Source organism: Barbatula barbatula (assembly GCF_947034865.1).
Source record: "Barbatula barbatula genome assembly, chromosome: 3".
NCBI classification, from domain to species: Eukaryota; Metazoa; Chordata; class Actinopteri; order Cypriniformes; family Nemacheilidae; genus Barbatula; species Barbatula barbatula.
In genome coordinates this window covers 7,077,736-7,101,490 of record NC_136764.1, presented here as the reverse complement: position 1 = coordinate 7,101,490, position 23,755 = coordinate 7,077,736, and the positions used below count along the sequence as shown (strand labels likewise).

The 23,755-nt window shown below is 37.3% G+C and overlaps 2 protein-coding genes across 2 annotated transcripts; one reads left to right on the top strand and one right to left on the bottom strand.

The window, feature by feature from the left end:
• The first annotated feature begins 1,247 nt into the window (after positions 1 to 1,247).
• lrrc24 (leucine rich repeat containing 24) lies at positions 1,248 to 19,593 on the top strand. Its single transcript, XM_079453287.1, has 5 exons — positions 1,248 to 1,596; positions 11,987 to 12,158; positions 13,928 to 14,206; positions 14,771 to 14,939; positions 16,205 to 19,593. The coding sequence occupies exons 2-5, from the start codon at positions 11,997 to 11,999 to the stop codon at positions 17,386 to 17,388; spliced, it is 1,794 nt and encodes a 597-aa protein (XP_079309413.1). The 5' UTR covers positions 1,248 to 1,596; positions 11,987 to 11,996; the 3' UTR covers positions 17,389 to 19,593.
• On the bottom strand, positions 14,814 to 23,671 carry pigrl4.2 (polymeric immunoglobulin receptor-like 4.2). Its single transcript, XM_079453291.1, has 9 exons — positions 23,559 to 23,671; positions 22,963 to 23,277; positions 22,535 to 22,852; positions 21,816 to 21,846; positions 21,293 to 21,408; positions 21,041 to 21,060; positions 20,874 to 20,957; positions 20,230 to 20,292; positions 14,814 to 15,015 (listed from the first exon to the last, which is right to left on the bottom strand). Exons 1-8 carry the CDS (start codon positions 23,602 to 23,604, stop codon positions 20,236 to 20,238), a joined length of 987 nt encoding a protein of 328 aa, XP_079309417.1. The 5' UTR covers positions 23,605 to 23,671; the 3' UTR covers positions 14,814 to 15,015; positions 20,230 to 20,235.
• Between the last annotated feature and the right edge of the window lie 84 nt (positions 23,672 to 23,755).

The window sequence follows — 23,755 nt, the reverse complement described above, 5'->3', positions numbered from 1 at the left end:
AGGGGGAAATTACATCGCCCTGCTCTTATGTTTATGACGGAGTGAATCAGCTGCGGAGAAACATTATTGAGTCCCGGGTTGTGCGGGTGTCACCTGGGTGACTGTGTTTTATGAAGAGTTTGTGTCTGTCGAAACATTCATTAGCGGCATGGGTGTTCCGGAAATAAATTGTATTATTATCAGTCTGGGGGATGTGCATTATTAAAGTCAGTGACACTCAATTCGTCTTTGCTCTGGGGATCAGAGTCACCCAAGAGCAATGAGCAAATCCTTTATTTGGCCTGTAGACGCATGGACAGACTTTTACATACTCTCTTTATTTCTCTAGAAAGCACACATACACAGGGATCAAAATGACAGAGAAAGGGTGTCACTCTCTTGTTTTTCCTGTAATTAGACTAAAATAGACGTTAATGAACTCTGTGCCTGTGCTTTAGTGTCTTTGGCCTACCTTCACCAAACATAAATACCTAATAAACTGTAATATGAAGCATCCAGTGAGTACTTTTACATTGAAATATATTAAAATGCTAAAAAAGAAAACTTCACTCACTCAAACAAACAAACAAATAATGTTAGCCTATCACAGCTTATGTTTTCATATTTCAATATAATAACATTTTTATTAATCTAATTAGGTTATTTTGATAATGAACTTATAATGATATGTAGTCATTCAACTTCATCCGGTTTTAAGAAGCAATAGCTGGTCACTGGTATTTTGAGCACGTGTCGCTATCCGTGGTGCTGAAATCATGAGAACGGAAAAGTGTCAATGTCTATGTGAATTTAAACGTTGTGAAAGTTTTAAAACATTAAACAAAGTAAATATTCAATTGACTTCACACGGAAGTGCCTCAATAACCATGGCAACCAACAAGACGACCAAAATATTAAGTCTCTCCTACGTTAGAGAAATATGAAATGACAGCAGGTGAAAAAAAATGTCGGCTAAGGCTAAGATTGAGTTCATTTCCAATCAAATATTTTTTTATTTTCCATTTTAACCACGTTTTCTTTACATTGTAACATTTTAGTGTACAAAACTAAACGACGGAAACACCAATGAACATAAAAGTAAATGAAACAAAACAGTTTGCCTTGAACGTCATTCTGTTTGAAGATTCAAGGACTGATTGGAGCCTTACGTTACCAACTAGGGTGAACAATAGAGCGAGCGAGCGAGCGAGCGAGAGAGAGAGAGAGAGAGAGAGAGAGAGAGAGAGAGAGAGAGAGAGAGAGAGAGAGAGAGAGAGAGAGAGAGAGAGAGATGTAGTCGGATCAGCTGAGCTCATAGGTAGGGAATGGGGAAGTAGGATTCATAATCTATTTCACGGGGATACGAAACGCTCTTTTGGTTCGTAAGGCTGTACTGTGAAGGATTGACGCAGACTCATATTGATGTGATCTTTATGAACGATACATCTGAAAGAGGAATATTCCCACATCGCCTCTGGAGAATGGCAGGACATAGCGGTGGCCTGTCGGGATCGCTTAAATACCGCTTTGTTTGCCGTCCCAACGTGGATTGATCGTTCGCCGTTGTGCATATGTGCATCTGAATTCACCAGACCCTCTACTACCGAGCATTTACAGGTAAGATCTCTGCAAGCATTGTTCTAACACGATCCGATTTATTCTAATAAATCTCAATGTATCATGTGACTTTGCCAACACTTTTCCTAATTCGATTCACTACACGTGCACTCGTCGTCTATTGTGAAGTTCATTTTCTTTAGTTCAATAACAACCTGCGCTTGTACGTAGCAACACACTTGCCTTTTATTTTTATTGATCTGTCTTTGATATTTCTGAGTATACTATGCGCAAATGAAGGAAACACTTTCAATGTTTCTATCATATCCTGCGTGGTGCAATAGAGTAACGATTATAGTTATTATCAATGCAATGGTCATTCTGCACTTGACAGCAGCAGACCAGAGCAAAGAGCCAACGTCCACACGGACCATCAGTAAAAGCCTTTATTTGCGTTATGTGCAGCTTTCAATATGATGGAAGTAGATGTGGATTTGTTTTCTGATGTGATACAGTAGATGGATGAGAGCTGCTGGCTTTCGGTGTGATTTTGTATCTAACCGAAGAACGTTTTGCAAATAATTGCAAATATGTACAATACAAACGTATAGTACAATGCAATGTAAATCACAATGGATAAAAGCGTCTGCCAAATGCATAAATGTACGTGTAAAAAAATACAGGAACAGCAGAGAGACAATGACACAGATTAAAATGAACAGCGTGTGCAATTTGTTGCAACAGGTTCGACAGATGCAGACCATGGAGAGAAAAAAAACATGTGGCGGCACTTTGCAATTGATCATGGAAATGTGTTTTCATTTAAAAACCAGTCACATGCAAAAATACTGATAGAATTGTATAGAATAAATCGGCAAGGCTTATTGTTTTATACATCCACTGATATAACCCTTCACACTTCACCAACACACATCAGTTTTCAATGGAAGCAATTTTTGAGGAAGCAATGTTAATGGAAGCAATTCTGTGTTCTTTAACACAATTACTATCATTTTGTTTTACATATATCTGCCATCAGTCACCTTGCATCCAATGACCCTAGCAAACCAATTTGCCCCAACCCCTGTACACTGTATACAGGAATAAAGAGGGATATAAGACAATCAGTATGAATGTAAATTACCATTTATAATAAAATAAATAGAACATATATAAAATGAAGAAATGGTTGTATACAGTAGGCAAAATATTCTAGTTTTTGGGATCTCTTCTAAAACTCAAATGGAGACAAATTTCTCTCTCTCTTTCTCAGGAGACATATCTGAGATGCATGAGACTCAAGCAAAAGTTTTCATTTGACCTCAAACTCACATTGATGTCTGAGGGGAAAAAAACGATATAGGCTATTAAATAGATCCCATCTTTCTTAGAAGCTCAACCCCAAAACATTTTTATACAGGTTGTTTCACAAAATTGCTGTATAGAATTGTTCAACGTTTCAGGCAAAAAAAAACATGATTTTACATAATCTTAACATACAGTAATACAGGAATTGGATGCCACATGTTATTTAATGATGGTGCTGTGTGCTTTAAGGGCTTATCAGATTGTATTGACTGAAAGTGCGGATGCACAACAGCACATTAACACAGACAGACGAGTGCATGGATAACACAGCAACAATCGATAAAATCAGCCAGCACGATACGGCACACATGTGGCATTCTAGGGTTACAGTAGACTGTGGGTTAACGTTTAAAAAATGCATGATAGAAATATTTTTGTACTGCCTCTTTAAATCTAAAAAAGCGTGACAGAAAACAATTACAGTATTACATTAATGAGAAATCCAATGACATTCTTGCAAATGAAAGGATTTAAAGGTATAGTTTGCCCAAGAATGAAAACTCTTTTTTGTCATTCATCCTCCAATTTCTTCAAAACACTAATTTGCATCTCCAGTACCCAGTTTTAAAATCAGTGCATAGTGTTGCTTCTCTGCAAAACACACGCCCAAATTGATATGCAGTTGGAAGAAAACAAAATCGATAAAAGTAAACTGCAGTTGAACACGACTCTGGGATTAAATAACAAGCTGATATGTCTATTCATTTGGACCTGCCTAAATTCAGAATCTCTACGCAGACGGTGACACAGAGGCACACAAAAGAAACTTACATAGGCCTTGTATTGATTTGAGGAGAGTGGGTGTATTTTACGCGTTTTTTTTATGGATTGTTTGAGTTTGTTTGCACTATTGATGAGCAATGATGAAAGATTGCAGTGCATATGTGTTTGTAAGTCTTTGATGGCTCTGTCTCAAGATTCGGGGATTGTAAACAGTTTATGATTACAGCATTCATGTTGTGTGATTGCGGAGAACAGAATGGAAAACGCAGTGGAGAGAACACTCGATTATTTGTTCTGTCCATTGTGTTAAAGTGTCATAATCCACATAAGTTCCACTCACTGCTTTCTTGCTCTTACTCACACACACGTGCACACGCAGTTCACACCTTTAGAGAAAACGTCTACCTGGACTTTTAAAATAAAAGTGCAGAACAAAGCTTTTACCGGCCTTAGGAATCCTTTTAAAGAATGGAATATCTGAAGAACATACAGTATAATAAAATCACAAACCTTTTAAATCTCAAAAGACTCCGCTCTCCAAAGCCGGCTTAAAGGAATGATTCGCACGAAAGTGAATGTTCTTTCAAAGTTTATTCCCTCGTGTCCTTCAAAAAGTGTATGACTTTCTTTCTTCTGTGCAACACAAAAGAAGATATTTTGAGAAAGGGATACTTTGGAAATCAATGGGGACCAAGGTTGTTATCCGACGTTCTTCAATCTATCTTACATCTTTATGTGGGTTCAAGTCAAATTGCATTTCTAATGAAAATCTACCAGACTAATTATAATTAAATAAGAAATCTTTATTATAAGCCTGAAGTTGTAACTAAGTTACCGTAAGAAGACATTTTCACGTAAGCACCTATTTTTATGTACTTGCAGATTTATGTCTATTTTCGACAAAAATCGTTCAAGCAGACTGTAAGAAGGTGCCCGTAAAAAGGTAAAACCGCAAATGGGATCTCTTTTATATTTCAGTTATTTCTCCTGCGCAGAGGTGAGATTAAATAGACATCAAAATATGAATTTTTTTACTGCATCTCAGATATTTCTCCTGAGAAAAAAGGCAGAAATCATGCAGCGTTTCAGAAGGGATCTCAACAATGTTACAAACTGAGCTCAGATTTGTCAAGTCTACGATCAAAAGTCAATATTATTGAAGATCATGTCTCAATATGAACATTTCTCATCAAATTTAACCAAATCAGGATCATTTTACATGGACAATGTACATTGTTTTACACCTCCATACTCATCATGGAGTTCAACAATTGTATCTTTGTTTTAGACAATTGTAGAAATTTTAGGAGAAACATCCGACATTAAGATGCTGCACCAAACATTCACTTTAAAGAGTGAGCCATAGTTTTATCCAAAAGAGATTTGCATTAAATTATCCTTTTTTACATTTTTTAAAGGTACTATGAGTGGTGGATGTTGTGGGTGTTTGCTAATGCACAGCTATCACATTGTAGAATGTTTAATTCAGTACTTTAGGATAAGGGGAATGAGAAAGTATGAGCCAGTAATAGTGACTTTGCCACAGCAAACATCACTAATTGTTTGCTATCATGTGTAAATGTTAACAAGGAGGTCTGAGCGCTTGGGTATTACATCACTCTGTTTGTTTTTAAGAGCACACAGGGTTGTGAATAATAATGATACTTCTACATCTGGCATGCTGGAAGCGTAGCTTTTTTTGTGAATAAACTTTACATGCACCAGTCACCCTCTCAAAACATCATATTCCTAGCGTTCTCAATCTCTAGAGAACGTTAACAGTGAGTGTTAATATCTTAACATTTTGGGACTAGCTCATACAATTAATACACCTATCGCGTGATCTGACGTGACATTCATCAGCGGCGGAGTCACACCGATCTCTCATTTTCAGAGAGGAAACCTCAAGCTCAATCAGACTCTCAATAAGAACAGTTGAAGGCTGTCAAACTCACGACGTTGGGGGAAGATAAGAGAGAAAAACGAGCATGAGCGCGAATATACAGCGATGCCCTCTGGCCGTGCCTCCCACGTTGTCATGGAAACAATAACTGAGAGTTGGGATTCTGAAGGCAAGGCCTGCAGGCACTATTACAACCAAGATGCTCGTTCGGCTGCGTTCAGGAGGCTAAAGGAGACGGACCCGCTAAAACAAAGGGAGAGATTAACAAAGAGGAAAATGTTCAAAGAGAGCTCCGAGGGAGAAAGAATTACATCCATTAATGTAATGTCATGCTTGTTATGTCCCACTTTCCACGAGTAAAGCAGGCTACTCATTATTGGTCCTGACTAATGCAACACATATTTCTGGTTCTTTCAAAACCCCTTTAACATCCGGTAATGTGGCTTGTTAAAAAGAGATGTGCTGTTCAGAAGACAGATGATGAAACAGACACCTAGCAACCACCCACAAGACACTACCAATCCAATAACCTTAGCAACCGCGAATGCCCCGCATTTGTGTTTTGCTTTAAAAAAGTCAAGAAATATAGTCAGAAAGTTATTTAGCCAAAGACGACAATTTGATGATGAATACTATAAAAGTGTACTCTATAAAACAAATAGCATTCACACACATATGAAATTGTCCATTATTTACTTATACACATGCCATCACAGATGTATATGAATTCCTTGCTTCACACAAAGCACAAACATTGAGGCTAATGCTGTTATTTTCTTTTCTTAAATTGTGGTCAATGTGGCAAAGCTCCAAAAAGCACAAACATACAGTACGACATTAAAGTAAACCAAATGAGTTTAGTGATGTCTTTTGAATCAAAACAAAACATTCGGTGTCATTTGAAAGCTTCAGCTTTCTAACAAGTCCAATCATTTATGTTACATACAGGAACATAATAAGGTCTCCCCTGTAAAAATAATATCTATGAAATTGAATATTATTTGTATATCTCACAAAAGATTTATCAACTGAAACATTTCATGGTCAAAGAATGTCACTTTCCCTGCATATGTCACCGATCTAACACTTTAAAGTAACATATACATTCATTGTCAAGTTATGTTTGTTCAAATCAGGCATTTTATACAAAAGCGGTTCCTTCACTTTCCTAAACACTTTTAAGGATATCTGGGAGCAAGACCTGGGAGTTTCTATTACAGAGGATGTATGGAATAGCATCTTGACCCAAGTGCACACCTCCTTTACTGTGTACTGTACGTGCCAGTCATTGGTTTAAACAATGTAAATACTATTCAGAGCTCACTTAACTAATGCCCAATTGGATAAATGTTTCCCTGACAGGAGTGCTGCATGCGGTCGTTTCAAACATTCACCTGCCAGTCATTTATGAAGGTTTTGGACATGCCCGCACATTAATATTGACCCTGACCCATTTCTAGCCCTGTTTGTGGTTTCTACTAGGCCTGATTTGACTGCCTATGATCGTAAAAGTATGGCTTTTACTACAATCCTGGCTAGACGGGCTATTCTCCAGTGGAAGCATAGTTCCCATCCAACTGATGACAGGTGGATACAGGACATTTTCCATTATGTTAGCCTTGAGAAATTGAGATGTTCGCTCTCTGGGTAACTTAAATCATTTTGAAAGACTTGGGATCCCTTCTTAAATGACATTAAAGGATTACCTTGCACACCTCCAACTGGCAACGATCCATAACTTTCAATTATTGTTAGGTGGTCTTCGGAAGGAACATTACGTTTATTTAAATATTATTATTATTAATGTATATATATGTATATATTTTTCTTTTTTTATGAGCGGAAGGTATTTGGGAAAGATTGATATAAACACTAAAATGCTAATAAAAAAGATCTGAAATACATTATTGTCAAATTGTTAAACTCTTTTAAATTCAGGTAAAAAAGTCTAAATATCCACCAGCGCTTAAAGTCGTAATTAAATATTTATGTATATAAATTAAATTTGTTTATATATATAAAAACTAGTATATCTTTTTTCAGCTTATTTATCATTCTGCATGTCATAAATCCATGTTAAAATACATCAGGGCACTAAATTCAAATATGTTGCCGATCTTTATATCGTGATGTCTCATTACAAAACGCTACTAGTCACACACAATAACCAATAATATTTTAGAGGACTATACATTTTAAACACAAAAAAAATGTACGCTCTTAATGTTATTTCTCATCAATAAAAGCCTAATGAGACTGATCTGATTAAAAAACGTATCCACCGCTGCGGATATGGTCACTTATCGATTCTGCATCCCTATTAACATTTCTTTCCTTTCAGGCTACAGATTTAGTCTCATTAGCAGTTGAATTTATGAGACGGGCCTCTAAGCAGAAAGCTTCACCATTAGGGAGCCAAATGAGCATGTAAACAGATGTTATATCCACAGCTTATATTACAAAATCCACCGTTAAGCAGACACTTTCTTATCCAACGCAACACAACCTTTCTATACAATCTCGCCCGGGGGCATAATAGTGAATGAAGAAGAATCTCTGTGTTACATATCGCACTGTTGATATTAAATCCTGCAAGCTTCTTTCCGGCAGAGCTCACAAAGCCCTGCCTGTCCAAGTATTCATCCTGCACCGCATTCACAACTACTACAACCAAGAGTGTCAGAGTGTACTGTAGACCGGGTATAGCTCATTCAAAGCAGAAAGCAGAAAATGCACTGAAACAATATGATATTCATAGCGTAAAGCATTCATGTCATGTTGTAGGGGGCAAGAAATATCTAACTAGACTTGGATAACTTTTAATTTGTGAACTGGGAAATTACAAGCATGTTCACATCTCAGATTCTTTCACAATAATAAACTGAATGCAATGGGAATATACATGTTCGATATGCACATTTGAAATGAATGAGCCAGATTGTCAAAACCGATTAAACAAACTATACTATACTGAAAATGTTTTATTCTGATAAACAAAAATGACAGAAATATGCCATCGACCATCTCAGAGCTACCAAAGTTCAGAGAATTAAGGGCCCTTAAAACATATCAAAATACTGTAGTACACTAGCATTAACTACAGTATACTAAATATTCTATATATACTATAGTGCACTAAAAAGTTACTGTATAGGCTATAAAGTAAGTAGCCTAGTAGAAGATTAATGTTGTAGTAACTTAGAGAATATATTTACTGAAGTAAACATTTTTAGTATACTATTCTATAGCATACTATAATGACTATACTACATCTATACTATTAACTAGTAAATTGATAAATTGTAGTACATTTCGTGGTAAACTACAATATTTACTGTTGTAAGGTTCAAAAACACTACAGCATCTACACATTTTACTACAGTTTACTATAGGTCAAGTTTATTAGTTTAGTAAATAAATACTATACTATTGTATTTTGTTGTGGGATATATACAATTTACTTTATTCCTGAAAACATGACTTCTTAAGTGTTGTATTGTCACTCTGCTTCTTAACTAAATGCATCTTGACTTAAGTCAAGTCAGGTTTATTTAATACAGCACTTTTAACTGTGTCGCATGTTTCAGAGCAGCTTTATGTGAAAAAATACAATGCAGTACATGGTATTATTACAAAAAACAGGACCATGCTAATAAAATCTATGCTAACAGATTTTACAGAGCTCTAAACTAATCTCGCGGTCACCTGGATCAAGAATTGTAAAACATACAAAGAAAAAAGAAAAAACACCAAGTAGAAATCAATTTTTTAAGTGAAGATTTTGCAAAGCAGACACGAACGGCTCCACCTACTTCGAGTATATTAATAGGCTTGTGTGGAGGTTAGATAGTTGTCACTTACAATAGAATATCGAGAAGAAAACAGGAATTGTTTCGTGGAACCAAAGAAGGAGAGGAACAGCAGGCACATCATATGAACAAGTAAAAGGTGGAGCAAGTCTGGAAATGTAAAGTCCCCGTTAGCCAGAAGTTGCGATTGTTTTTGTGTTGTATGTGTCGTAAAGATCAGCTATGTGTTGTATAGGAACATGTGTGTTATGTGTTTTATTATGTGATATGTGGATGTATTGTTTGCTGTGCCAGTGTCAAAGATGAATTTCTGTTCAAGTAACAGACAATAATGTAAACTAGACTAAACTAAACTAAAGATACACATCTTACCAACAGTGCAAATCCATATCTGTCTGTCTGTCTCTCTCTCTGTCAGTCTGTCTGTCTATATATCTATCTCATTGTAATTTCATCCGTGCAGTTCTTGTCCCGAAACCGCTGTGAATTCAAAGCAGGAGGCCCCACAATGACAACACACTGTGAAGAAGTTAAATTTTAAATTCTGTGGATGTTCTCGTAGGCTTTAAGAATCTCATCTTGTGCAATAACCCCAGAACCCAGGCGTTCATGTAAGAGAGTGCCATACATGAGAGAGCATCGCCTTTTCTACATATTTTTTCTTTTCCACTACCGAATGTTTATGAGGCAACACACGTAGCACAAAAAAAGCTAAACTCATTGGAAATGTTCCATTCCCCCTCTCATATTCCGGTCCATTCAGATTTCCATTCTCTTTCTCCAACGGCGGCAGAATGGAGTCTGAATGCAAGACCGTGGGCAATGAATGGGCTGCCATTTCTCTGCCGATGTTTATCAAGTCTTTTCTCTTTCATGGCCACAGATTAAAAGGCTTATATGGGTCATGTTGCATTAATCGAGCACGCTGTCCACCCAAATGCTCTCTAAATTAAGCAACGGGCATAAAATATTCACATTCGCTCCTCGATGACACGTTTAAGGGAGAGCTGCGGAAAGCAGAAATGAATTTGTTTTTATCTGCCCTCACAAAGGCGCATTGTGAAGATGATAATTTTTCTAATGTGCAGCTCCGTCTTTTGCTTTTGAGCGATGAGATGCCATTTGTTACATATGAAGTTCGGAAGGCTTTTCATGTGGAGAAATCTCATCAGTGGAGCTGCAAATTCTTCACACCTTCGTGACCTCTACGGATATTTTCATTCCTGAACTCGGACCTCATATATCCAAATCCAAATGTTCTCATGCTCTCTGTTTTGATCTCAGTGGTTTGGAGTCTTCTCTGTGCGCTCGGTGCTGATCTTGTTCACACACTCGGTTTCAAATGCTAGTGAGATGCTTTGCCAGACATGAGACTCTGAAAAACATACAAACATGCACGCGTGCAACAGGCGCACACACCAAAGAATATTTTTCTTAGTCTTGTTTTCCAGTACAATTATCTAAACATTCTTAAAACACATTGCACATGTTAAAAATGATAAAAGGAGGGAATATGAGGGAAGGTTTGTGCCGAATAGTGTCTAATTGTGCCTTACCTGGATGTGTAGATGGACATATACAGTAGAGACAATCCATGGCAATGGAAATCTGCATCTATTACAATGTCCAGGATCTATAGAGAGTTATGTTATTTACAAAAGATTGTGAAAACGTTATTAAATACAGAAGTGCACCAATAAAAAAAGACACAATTAAACAGCATCTTTTTTTCTATCCTCAGTGATCTTTTGCTTAAACCTAATTTAAAGCTTGCAGCGAGAAAAATTATCTAATTCAAAAAGTTATTTTTCTTTGCACCACCGGCAACTTTTTTTTTAATTTAAGCAGTAACTTTGAAACTTGTATTCGATTTCAAGACAAATCAAGATATAAATGCTTTTGCTTCTCAAGAGAATATATCTTATTTTATTGCATGTTGTGTTGTAAAACGAGGCACACAACCGAGTCAGAACATGATCTTGCAAATATGGACATAATCATTCCGAGTACGGGTATGGCACAACATGAATTTAACAATCTCAGTTTACTATTCCTATTCGAAAATGCAGCCCAACAGGTTTTTTGAGACAGATCTACATACTCATAAATCAAAAGCAGAGGGCAAAGACACATCGCATCTTTGTTCACACTCAACCAAATCCATGTCTTGATGAAAATCTAAAGATGTTGGATGTGAAGTCCAGGTTTTGATCTCCGCTCCTGGGAAGAACTGTAGTGCGTCGGTCGGTGATTCTTCATTGTATATTCTCTAAAAACAGTCACAGGCCTGAGGCAGCTGGAGGGTTTGGCTCGCGGCTCATGTTTAATTATCCAGAGTCCACCAAAGACCCCTCCTAAGAGACTCTTCTGTAGAGACCAGAGAGGATGGAGAGAGTGCCATCCATCCATGTTATTCTCCTTATTTCAACTCTCCGCTTATTTCCCTCTTCTGCACCACAGGATTTAATTTTCCGATCCACTTAAGCGTGAATCTGGTGCGTTACAGATCCTATTAGCTTACACGAGCATGTGCACCCCGATGACAAAACGTCTCACTCTGTCTCTCGCGTTTCGCTCGGATGGTGCTTCTTTAACTGTAATCCATCTTTCTTCCCTTCTCTTTCCTGTTGCATTCTCTTTTTCTCAGATATCCTGACATGAATCCTCTTCAGCTCTCTGTGGTGTGGGCGCTGACGTTAGCCCAGCTGTGCGTGTTTTCTCTGGCTTGTCCTACGGGATGTCGCTGCTATAGTTTGACAGTTGAATGTGGATCCATTGGACTGAAAGATATCCCACAGGGCATCGCTCACGGCACACAGGTGGGTGGCTGTGGGTTCACTTTATTTTTGGCTTTGGTGATGGGTGTTTTAAAATCATGAAATGAACAGGTCTGTTTTGTGGCTTTTGGTTCAGGTCTGTTAGCTTTGAGTATTTGCTATTGTAATGCTAAACATGAATGCACTTTCGGCGGATACACATATACGATATTAATTACTTTAAATGTTCTGCGTAACATTGCTGTTTCAATAAGAACATTTTAATAAAGACTGTAATCTAGTGAAGTTGTATTTAAAAAGGTCGCACAATTCATGTCTTTCAGAACCTGTATGACTCTTTCTTCTTTGGAACTCAAAAAGAAGATATTTGAGAAATGTCTCAGTGATTTTATGTCCATACAATGAAAGTCAACGGGGGCCGATGTTGTTCGGTTACCAATGTTCTTCAAAATATCTTCTTTTGTGTTCTGCAGAAGAAAGTCACACAGGTTTGAAATATATAAGAATTATAAAAAAATGATGTACTCTCCCTTAAGATGCTTATTATGTACACCATGCGTCTTTGTAATACAAAACAAAAGAAATAACTTTTCTCCTGACATCACCAAGAACACAATAACGGTTTCCGGATAAGCTTGATGTTTTTAAATCTTGGTTATTGTAGAAATAATTTTATATAGATTTTGGTATAAAGATTCATTTGCATTAATAATCTAGAAAATATCGAGGTGGTTTTCTGACCCATTAATATTAAAAAGGACAAGCATTACATAAAAAAAACCTCCATCCTTATCCTTATTAAACATTAAGTTAATCTAGTGTATTAAATGAATCCATAAAACACTTACTTCCATATAAACACTTAATCGCATTTTATTGCTTACCATTTGATGAAGTTATTGAAACTCCCATTCAAATAGCTTTAAATAGTATTGGTATAAGTAACAGAGCAATATCTATCTACGCCATTTACCATAAATGATGTTTCTGTTATTTCCTGTAAATTATTGTGAATTACTATCCCAACCGTACCTAATATCAGAGCGCTCGCTCAACCCTCCAAATGATGTCTTCTACCTGCTCCATCATTTACACATGGTGATAGTCCTCCCATAAGATACCGCCCCAAAATCTCTCCTCAAACCCGCAAACAAATCTGTTTGACAACCTGACATTAAACATATTACAGACTACCAAATAATTGCAAAGGAGAAATCACACATCTCAATATATTTACCCGGCCACATCACTAACACTGCAGCTTGTGAATATTCATGAGCCGACTTGCATAAATTGCTCAATTGACCGATGCAACCTACGCTTCACCAGAACTTTGCAGCATATTTGATCGCAGACAGTAACTTGATAGGAATCAATCTGAAAATAAATGAGTGTGAAATGTGGCGTCATTAATATAGTTAAATGAGTGAAGACGGTTCAGCGCTCTTGTAAAAGAAGTCTAATGCTGGAGCTGGTGAATTGATTTGTTTACGTGTTTTCTCGATGCCTGTGAGACAGCAGACCCAGATCTGTTAGACGCACCCAAAACTTTGATTCATTTCATGAGAGTTGATAGGGCTTGGATGATGTGCAGGCTTAGCTCAGAACACCCAGAGAAAGGAGGGTTTTGTAGTTTTGCTGACAGGAACATAGAACATTTTGAGGGATAAAATAATAGATGCAAAAAAGTAAGTAAATGCTTCAAAGCCAAAATGCAATGAATCAGAACAAACAGAACTCTCATCCTTCCTCTTTAAGATAATGTTTTATTTTATCTTTTAACTTGTTCATGGAATATGTGTTCTGCTCAGACCATCTTTCTACAGGACAACGCCATCGGACAGATCCGTCAACGAGATCTATCAGACCTCGGCCAACTTCACCACCTCTACTTACAGAACAACAGCATCTCCACCCTCGAAAACGGAGCGTTCAGGAACCTGGGCCTGCTTCTGGAGCTCGCTCTTAACGGAAACCGCATCCACACGGTCACAGCCGACGTGTTTCGTGGTTTAGATCACCTGCGCATTCTCTATCTCGCGGGAAACCAGATCACCAGATTGGAAGACTACACTTTCCGTGGACTACAGGTAAAGGAACATGTGGGTTTATTGTACTGTATATCTGCCTGCATACCTACGAACAATATTTTAATAAATTTCCTTTTAATCTAATTCTGTAGATTAAAATATGTTTCTTTCTTTCTTTTTAAAACCAAAATGTTAAAATTGTTTTTGAAATGTTTGACCAGGCCCAAATGAGGAATAGCGACCATTATTGAAGGTCAGAGAGAGAGAAAATAAAAACTTGAAGGAATGTTTTGCCACAAAAATCTGATTAAAATTAGATGACATAAAAATATGAACTGATCACGCAAGGAACACTTCTTCTCATACGTAATTTGTATGAACAACTTAACCTTCAATGACCTCATTTGACTCTCATTAGAAAAGAACTCTATTTTGTGTATAAAAAGAAAATTGAATAGGCACTTTATTCTGGGCAACAAGATAATTGAATGCAGAGACTGCAATGAAAAATATGATGTCGCAGTATTTCACAGCTTTACATTTTATCACTATATTCATGATTCAGCAAAGAATGATGATGGGTATAATGATGAAGACATTTAAAGGTTGATGGATTATTCGCAGCGTCTGCAGGAGCTTCATCTGCAGGAAAACGGGTTGGAGGTTCTTGGAGATCAAGCGTTGGTGGGTCTGTCCTCTCTGGCTCTTCTGGACCTCAGCAGGAATAACCTGAGAACTCTAAGTCCTGCGTCACTCAAACCTCTCGTGAGCCTTCAGGTGCTGAGAGTCACAGGTGAGACATTTGACGTGAGACTGTTTCTCATTTGTTCCTCTTAAACATGAATGAGATCAAATAGAGAATCAGTTTCCTGTGTTACAAAAAAGGAACAAAGTTTGGTCATTTAAGTGTGCTAATAGTATACTTACAAATAAGGAAGTATACTTTGAGTCAACTTTTTTGTACTTCTCAGAAATATACTTTAAATATGTTAAAATAAACATTCCAGGTGTTCGTTTATTCAGCACTTTTAGATGTATTCTGGTCATTTCAGTTCAGTGTCTGTTGAATTTCAACAAAATCAAACCTCAACAGCAATGTGAAAGACAAATTAAAACTATGATAAAACATTACAAATATTACTGTTGAATTGCAAGTGAATCTAAACTTGTTTTCTTTGCAGTCTTAGAGGTCTGAAAGATACAGAGCATATTTTCTGTTATTTTCTCCTGTTTCTCCCCTTCTCGTTTTCTGCAAAGTAGAAACGATATTTTACTATTAAATTATTATTAAAAATACAAAAAAATATAAGTGTGAAAAAAGAGAAATGGTCTCTTCATTTTTCCGCTGCTGTATATAACTATAAAGTACGTATATTACCTATACTTGTACTCAGCTTTAACATCAAATCAAAAGATACCGACAGGCGCATCCGGTGTTAGAAATGATCCTTATAAAAAATTAAGATCACATTTAAAAACAAAATGAAGACAAAAGTAACTATGCTGCGCTATTCTGATTAGCTTTAATGTACTTATACTATTCTTACAATGTCAACAATGATTTTGTTTGTTTAATTCATGTTTTTATTCCTTAAGAACGAGCGCCATATTAGACAAAGTAAAACAACGTTTTTCATTTTTCATAAGCAATGCTTGGGTTTTGTGGGTGGTTGCCAAGGTATTGCTGTGAGGTTGCTAGGGTGTTGTATTAACACACCAAATTGTATTAATTTCAGCTTTGGGGATTTGTTCTACAGACAAGCAGCAGTAAGTAAACATGATTAAAAACTCATAAGATATGAAAATAAAACTTTAGACTAGTTAAAAATATTTCCCTAGATATTAACCATAACTGAAGGAGCGAAACTAAGAGGAAGGTAAACATGTAGAACAATGAAGCTTGCTAAACAGATGAAGGATGAAAGAAAGAGAGATTAAAGAAAGATATCAGAGAAGATGAAAGTAGAGAGGTGAGTCATGTTGAAGTCAAAGCAGATCAGTTGTAAATGGTTTAAAAGGTGTTGATTTTCTTTGCTAACCCGTCTTACTCTCTCACAGATAACCCGTGGCGCTGTGATTGCGCTTTGCACTGGCTTCGCGGCTGGATAAATGAAGAAGGCCAGAGGCTGTTGAGCTCGGCGGAGCGCCGAATGTTGTGCGCGGAACCGCCGCGGCTTTCCCACCTCAGTCTGGTGGAGGTTCCTGCAAACAGTCTGATTTGCATCCCTCCCGTAGTCCAGCTGGAGCCCAGCCACCTCACCGTTCGTCTGGGGGAGAGTCTGCGTGTGTCCTGTCATGCGTCCGGATACCCGCAACCCCAGGTCACCTGGAGAAAAGCCTCTCATGGTAAAGCCCAGCTGTCCCCCAGGGGTCTGGTGCAGGAAGTTGGGATGGAAGGAGATACGAGAACCGGAGGTAGGGTGGTAACCGCCAGACCCGTTGGAAAAGGAGCGTCAAATCGAGGTCCGGTGCTTGGAGCGGAGGACGGAGGCGACCGAGAAAGCTTCAATCCGGACACTGGAAGCGGAATGCTGTTTCTCAGTAACGTCACGGTGTCCCACGCCGGACGCTACGAATGCGAGGCCTGGAACCCTGGAGGGGTGGCTCGCGTGACTTTTCACCTTTCCGTGAACATGTCGTCGTCTTCATCCCCCTCTATGATCTGGCCTCGGTTGCACTCTTCTTCATCGTCGTCGTACTATCATCCGTCCTCGGTGGACGTAAGCCAAGAGCCGCTGTATGAACTGGAAAGCATGGACTTCAACGCTTTGGGCACGGCTACACAGACCGCCATAGCTGTTGGAATTTCTCTTCTGTCCCTCACCGCCCTGTTGCTTCTCTGCATGATTTACAGCCGTCACCAACAACGACTAAAGGAAGACAGCGGCTATGAAGTCAGCAAGGAGGAGAGCATCCTCTACGTCAACGACTATTCTGACGGTCCCACCACATTCGCTCAGCTGGAGGAGTACAGAGACGAACGCGGCCATGAGATGTACGTGCTGAACCGCGCCAAACCGGTGCTGCCTCCTCCTCCGGTTCCCAACCAACAGGCGGTGGTGCTCAAACCCACGGAGATGCTTCAGGGTCAGGGAGTGCTAACCCCGGGAAGGTCTACAGGCATGGGTCCCCGCAGGGCTCCGGCAGAGGGAGGAGAAGGTCCTCCACCCGATCCCGAGGGGCTTTTTATGAACCAGAGCTTGCTGTTCGACACACAGATCGCTTATGAAATCCACTGCTGAGCAAAAGCACTGTGCTTCTGATCGGTACTAAGAAAAGACTTGACCCAGATCAGTGAGGTTCTTGCCATCTGACATAGTCCTGCTAAATCTTCTTTTATGTTCAGAGAGCACAAATGCTTTTTTGTGGTTTTACTATATCACACATACTTTAATGCAAAATTTGATTTATACTGCGGGTGCCATCAACAATAATACACAGCAAAAAAATTAATTTCTTACCAAGCATTTTTGTCTTGTTCTCTAGTATCTAAAATCCTTAAATCAAGATACGTTGATGCCAGTGGGGTAAGAAAAATAAACCTAAATTAGGTACTTAAGAAATAGTTGAAATTCAATTCAAGAAGGGCTGTCAAGCGATTAATAGCATCCATAATAAAAGTTTGTGCTTTCTTAATAATAAAAACATATTTACATAACATATTATAATATAAACCTAAATTCAAGTTTATACGCCCAGATATTTTTCACTTGTTTTAAACATAAACTGTCTTCATTCTTACATTTCTTTCATAAAACAAGACTCAGGCAAAAGCAAGACAAAAACAAGACAAAATGCTTAGTTAAAATTCATTTTTTTGCAGCGTAATGCAGCGTAATGACAGGCTTCCAATGTCAGAATGAAACAACAAAATGTCAAAAGAAATTCAGATCGACAGTGTTTACACTCAACCTTTGAAATGAATTATTTACAGCGGTCTCGGACATTAAGCAGGGATTACACACAGTAGCATTAAAGTAACAAAAAACTGTTCTTTTTCAGTGTTCACGCCTTGCTTTACAGTACAAATGTCTAAAATATATATCATATATTATAATCTATTTGACTATACATTTTTTGTCTAGTTTTCTAAAAACAATCAAAAATATCGCTCATTGGGAACACAAAGTTTATTTTGCTATCCTCATTTGCAGATATCTTAGCTTGTTTTAGGCATAAACCTACCTATTTATAAAAACAAACAAGATTTAATATCTTAAGTTAATTTTTAAACGTTTGTACTGAAAAACAACAAAAATACAGATAAACGCATATCTTGAATTTTCGTTTTTCGCAGCGTTCTTAAAGAACAGAATAACACACAAAACTGAAAATCTTGTCATTATGTACCCATGTAGTTCAAATATACTGGGATATACATTTTCCACAGGATTTTATTTGTAGAATCATACTGACTTAAATAGTTCCTGTAGGACCTTAACAGTTGTGATGAGCAGTCGTTGTTTGGGAAAGAGCTGCATAAATCTTCAGAAAACAACACGCGTGTGAAAAGTGAAAAAAAAACGACTTCTTGAAGAGATCGAATATTTACCTTTTTTACATTCTCTGACTGTTACCTACTTTCAAACCCAGAGGTCAAACAAAACTACCAAAAAGACATGGAGTATTTTTCTTGTTACCAAGTGGTCTAACCAAATTTCATCCGAACATTTGACGTGCATTTGTGCGAGGACCGAAAAGCATAGGACCCCAGTTGGGAGTGTCGAGGTGTCCCTGTGTCAAAAATTTTGTTTTCTCTGCTCGTGTCAGGCGGTGTGAATAGCTTTGATGTCTCTCTTGCAGATGCAGTCTTCATATGTCAAGTATCTTTTCCCTTTTACATGCATTCCTGTGTGTATTTATTTTTACGCGCAAGATGGAAACAAGAACCAAAAGGTGGGAGTTTCGACAGCCAGGCCAGTGAAGTAGTTACGCCTGTCTTCTCGTTGAGGGATGTGTGCCCTGATATTCTAGAGCTCTGTCGGAAAAACACTGTGAATAAACACACTGGACTTTTGATTCACAAGCTTTTGTAAATGATTAGATCTGACAGTTTATTTGGTATCACAACAGACCTATTACGTTTTATTGGACGGTGTCTATATACTTTGTTCTGTTTGCTTTTCCCAGCAGCGTTATACAGAGAAATGAGTAGTGATCAGGGTATACAATTTAAGCATCCATTATATTACAGATGTGAAGCTTATGCCGGACAATACAATAGTTTGTGTATTTCTGTCAAATGTCTATCAAATATCCACCACCTATTTTATCCAAATAAATAATGCCTTCATTTGAGATGTGTGTGCGTGTGAAGATAGGGAGACTTGACCAACACCAACACAGATTTCTGATCATTCTAAAGGTGTTCGTTTCAGTGAATCAAAGTCAAATTGATTTTATAAGAAAATTGACAAAAAAATGTATCTACAGATCAGAATAAACGGTAAAATACCTGTGAAATAGTTTGTATTGGACCATTATGCAACCGGCTAGAACAACATGGGAATTGTCGCAACTTCTTTAAGTTCCCTAGCAACACCTTTGAGCGATGCTCTGGAAAGCACTGGGTATGTACTGTATATACAATACATGTATATGGCTTACAAACACCTTTTATAATAAACAAAACTAAATCTCACACAGTAAACAATGAATGACCATGTAAGATGTGTAGATGTCTGATGCGCTGTCTTGTTCCAGTTTTACTTCTCACATTGCTTAGTAAGAAAAGCAGAACTACAATATTTCATAAGTACATGTCAAAAATGAAACATGTCATTCTCCTTGTTTTGCAATTACTTTTTGAGCTCTATACAGCTAAGAACGTCATTCCACGTAACTGGAACGCAACATATTTTGTACATTTAAAGTACCTGACACACTTGGATTTACTGACCACTAGTTGCAGAAAAGAAAAATCATTTTGATCTTCTTACGCTACATCTACTGTACTGTAATTATGGACACATGTTCAAGTTTATGTTTTTAATCTAACATCTCAAAGATAACAAGACTAAGAAATCTATTTCATACCACAATAACATCATCAGAAAATCAATGCTCAATCTGTCAATGCTCACCTGTTGTCAAAGACATTTCACGGTACTGTAGACTGTGTCATCATCTCTGTCAGGAGCACAGGGCTGAAAATAATTCAGTACGATCAAATATACATCTTACATTACAAAATGTGTTTTAGACATGCATGGCCTCAATGTTAAAAAAATTATTATAGCGCATGTACTGTACCAGGAGGTTTCAATAGGATGAGGGTGACAAAATATTTAGAGACAAAGGTTCATAACCATCACTTAATCCAAAAAAAGCAAAATATCCGTTCTGGTGTATAGATACAGTACATAACTTAGAGTGTGATAGGAACCGTGGAAATGAGAACAATTTAGTGAAACTGAAGAGACACTAGCTCAGTGGATCCCAGAGGATTGCAAGTACTTAGAAACAAAATGTATAGGATAATGCCATGCAAGTCGCTTTGGATAAAAGTGTCTGCCAAATGCATATATGTAAATGTAAGCCTCAATTAAAATGTTGTCTATTTTAGTACCATGGCATAAGGAACCTTAGTGTTTCTCCATCACCTTATACTGCTAAAGTCAGCCTAACATTCTACTTGTCGATTTAAATACACTAAAATCTCCACAAATCTCCACGTCTTGGCTAACATACTTTTAATCATACTTCTTATCAACAATGGAATGCTTACAATAGAGATGTGGTCGTCTTCTTTGTCATCCTTTGCTTTCTTAAAGACGACTGTGCCATACCAGAGAGACGTAGAGTCATCTGCCTGTATACGAAACGTAAATCATTTTAAATGGAAATGCTTATTTAGAAATGCAATTTCATGGATAATTCAGAAAGTACACATACCATGGAATTGGGGTCTGGTCCTGGTGTACACAAAACGCCATGTTGTTACAGAAGAAAAAGTGTGCTCCTGTTAAATGTACTGTATAACAATACTAGGCTATCTTGAGAAATAAGACATCATGTGTGGTAACTTAAAGATAGCAGGTAATGCATAAAATCAATGCATTGTAAATTAGAAGCAAATTTAAAGCATGAACAGTGCAGTACTACTTACAATGAAGTAAAACAATATTTAAAAGTGTGAAAACTGACTGTGTTTTCGTTTAATCCTCCAGGTGTAGAAAGCCACCATCAGCATCAGCAGAAGTAACGGGCCAGTAATCCAGAGCAGCACCAAAATCCCATTCGAGGGGTATTTATTGTCTTCTCTATTATGAATAATGATTTGGTGGTTTTCAGACATGGTATATGTCGACATACGTAGGTCAAATTTACATTGTAAGCATGTTATTGCAAAAAAAACAGCCTACAAATTTAGAATCAATATTTCTGAAACCTCGTATCTCCATATTTTGTCATTTTGTTTGCCATAATTCAGCATTATTAGTCACTCTTTTTATGTTTGTCACTTTGTTTTGCAAATATCTAACAAATACAAAGTACAGTATGTAATCACTTACAAACTACAGTGTTTTTCCATTTCCTAAAAAAAGCGAATTTGGACATACAAGGTTTCGGAAGGACACCGATACGATAATTTTCTGAGGTTTCATGACTATCTAGAGAACCGGTTATCTGTTTGTTAGATTAATAGAGTTTTAAAATAAATACTTACAAAGGTGATGTAGCATTATCCAAGCTTTGATCTTTTTAAGATGAATTTGAAGAAAAAAGGTATTATACAAAAAAAGTGAGATCAAATGTTATGTTTGAAAAAAGTAAATATTCTGATGCTTAAATACAGTGACAATGTAACTTTTAAGGCATGCGATTCTTACAACGCTAGCAGCACCAAACAGAGTTACTGTACAAATTAATGCAAGATAAGAATTATGGCAGACATATAGAACCAACTACGGTTAAACATTATACTCTTAAAAAAGGTTCCATAGAGCTTCAAGAGGTGCATTTGGTTCCATAAATAAACTTTAACATCTGAAGAACCTTTCTGTTGCCCAAAAAGTTCTTTGTGGCGAAAAAGGTTCTTGGGATGATAAAAAATTAAGAGATGGTTCTCCACAGAACCTTTGACTGATGGTTCTTTGTGGAACCAAATAGGGTTCTTCAATGGCATCGCTGTGAAGAACCTTTTACGCACCTTTATTTTTAATAAGTTTATCTGACCTTCTTAGGGTCAAATTGACATTAAGTTGTTCAAATAAAACGTGGCCTGTTTCTTGAAATTCAGAGACACATTCAATTCGGAATTCTCTAAATTCTGCATTGTGCGATTGCATATTGCAATTCTGTTTGGTGCTGCTTGAGTCAGACTTCACCTTGAGGTGCCTCTGAATACATTATTTGAATTAAAACCTTTTGGAAATCATTGCTTACTTAAATTTTTAGATGTATTGGTACATTGAACAAAAAGATGAACAGGAGCCTGTAGATCTCCTACAGAACAGTAGTACCAGCCAGAATCCCTCAGCATCAGTCCAGACATCAGCACAGTGAAAGATTCTCTCTCATCGTCGCTGATCTGAACCGTATTCTGCGATGTGCCACTTTTCCCCACTGTATAACATCCCTTGTCTTTGATTCTGCACCACTCTTTGTGCTTATTTTTAAATGTAGAACTGTAGAAACACTGAATGCTGACATTACCGCCTTCGTGTCCAGATACAGTGCTGGACACCACAGACACATCAGGAACTGAACACAGAGAGCAACAACTTTAAATGTTTTTTAGAAGCAATTCACATACCTCAGATGTACTATGTAAATGTAAATATGCTTTGGATCAATACAAATACCCTTCTTACCTGCTTTAACGGTTAAATACACAAATTCTCCTAGATCTAGTTGCTTACTTATCTCCACAGCACACCAGTGATATCCGGAGTCTGATGTTGTTAGATTTTTTAGTTCCACAGTAAATAAATTCTGAGATGGGTCATCTGTTAACAGCCATTTCCCATTTCTGTTTGTATGTGCATTTATGGTGCACAGACCCCAGGTCAGTCCTGTACACCAGTACTTTGGGTTTAGTTCATAGCGACTGTCATACAGACATGGTAGAGTTACGGTTCCTCCTTGTCTCACAGTAACATGTTTTAGTGTCCAAATGTTCTCAGCATCTGTAACACAAGACAAGCTTTCAAAGAAAGGAGAACTATTGTAATTTTTTCATCATACCTATTATGAACAGGTTAAATGTTGAAGCATGGGGCTCATTTGCAAAAATATTTTAACACTATAAAAACACAATAAACAAACATGATTTTCCAACATTTTTAAACAGAGTTACATGTTTTTGCAAAGAAATTCTTCCTTTGAATTATCCTAGTGCATACTATTGCATTGTGCTATGCACCGCAACCTTTTAAAATCTTTAAAATATTTTACTTAGATTACATACCTGCTGTTAAAAGTAAAATAGCAAAGAGAATCAGATGATGAGCCATGTGAGGGTCCGGGTTGGTAAAAGAAAGCACTTCAAGTGAACATTTCACTTCTTGCAATTGCACGTCTTGCAATGAAAAAGAAACCAACAGTTCCTGTTTTATTTATCACTCTCTATTGAAGTGATAAAAAAAGAAGAATGACGAGTCGTGG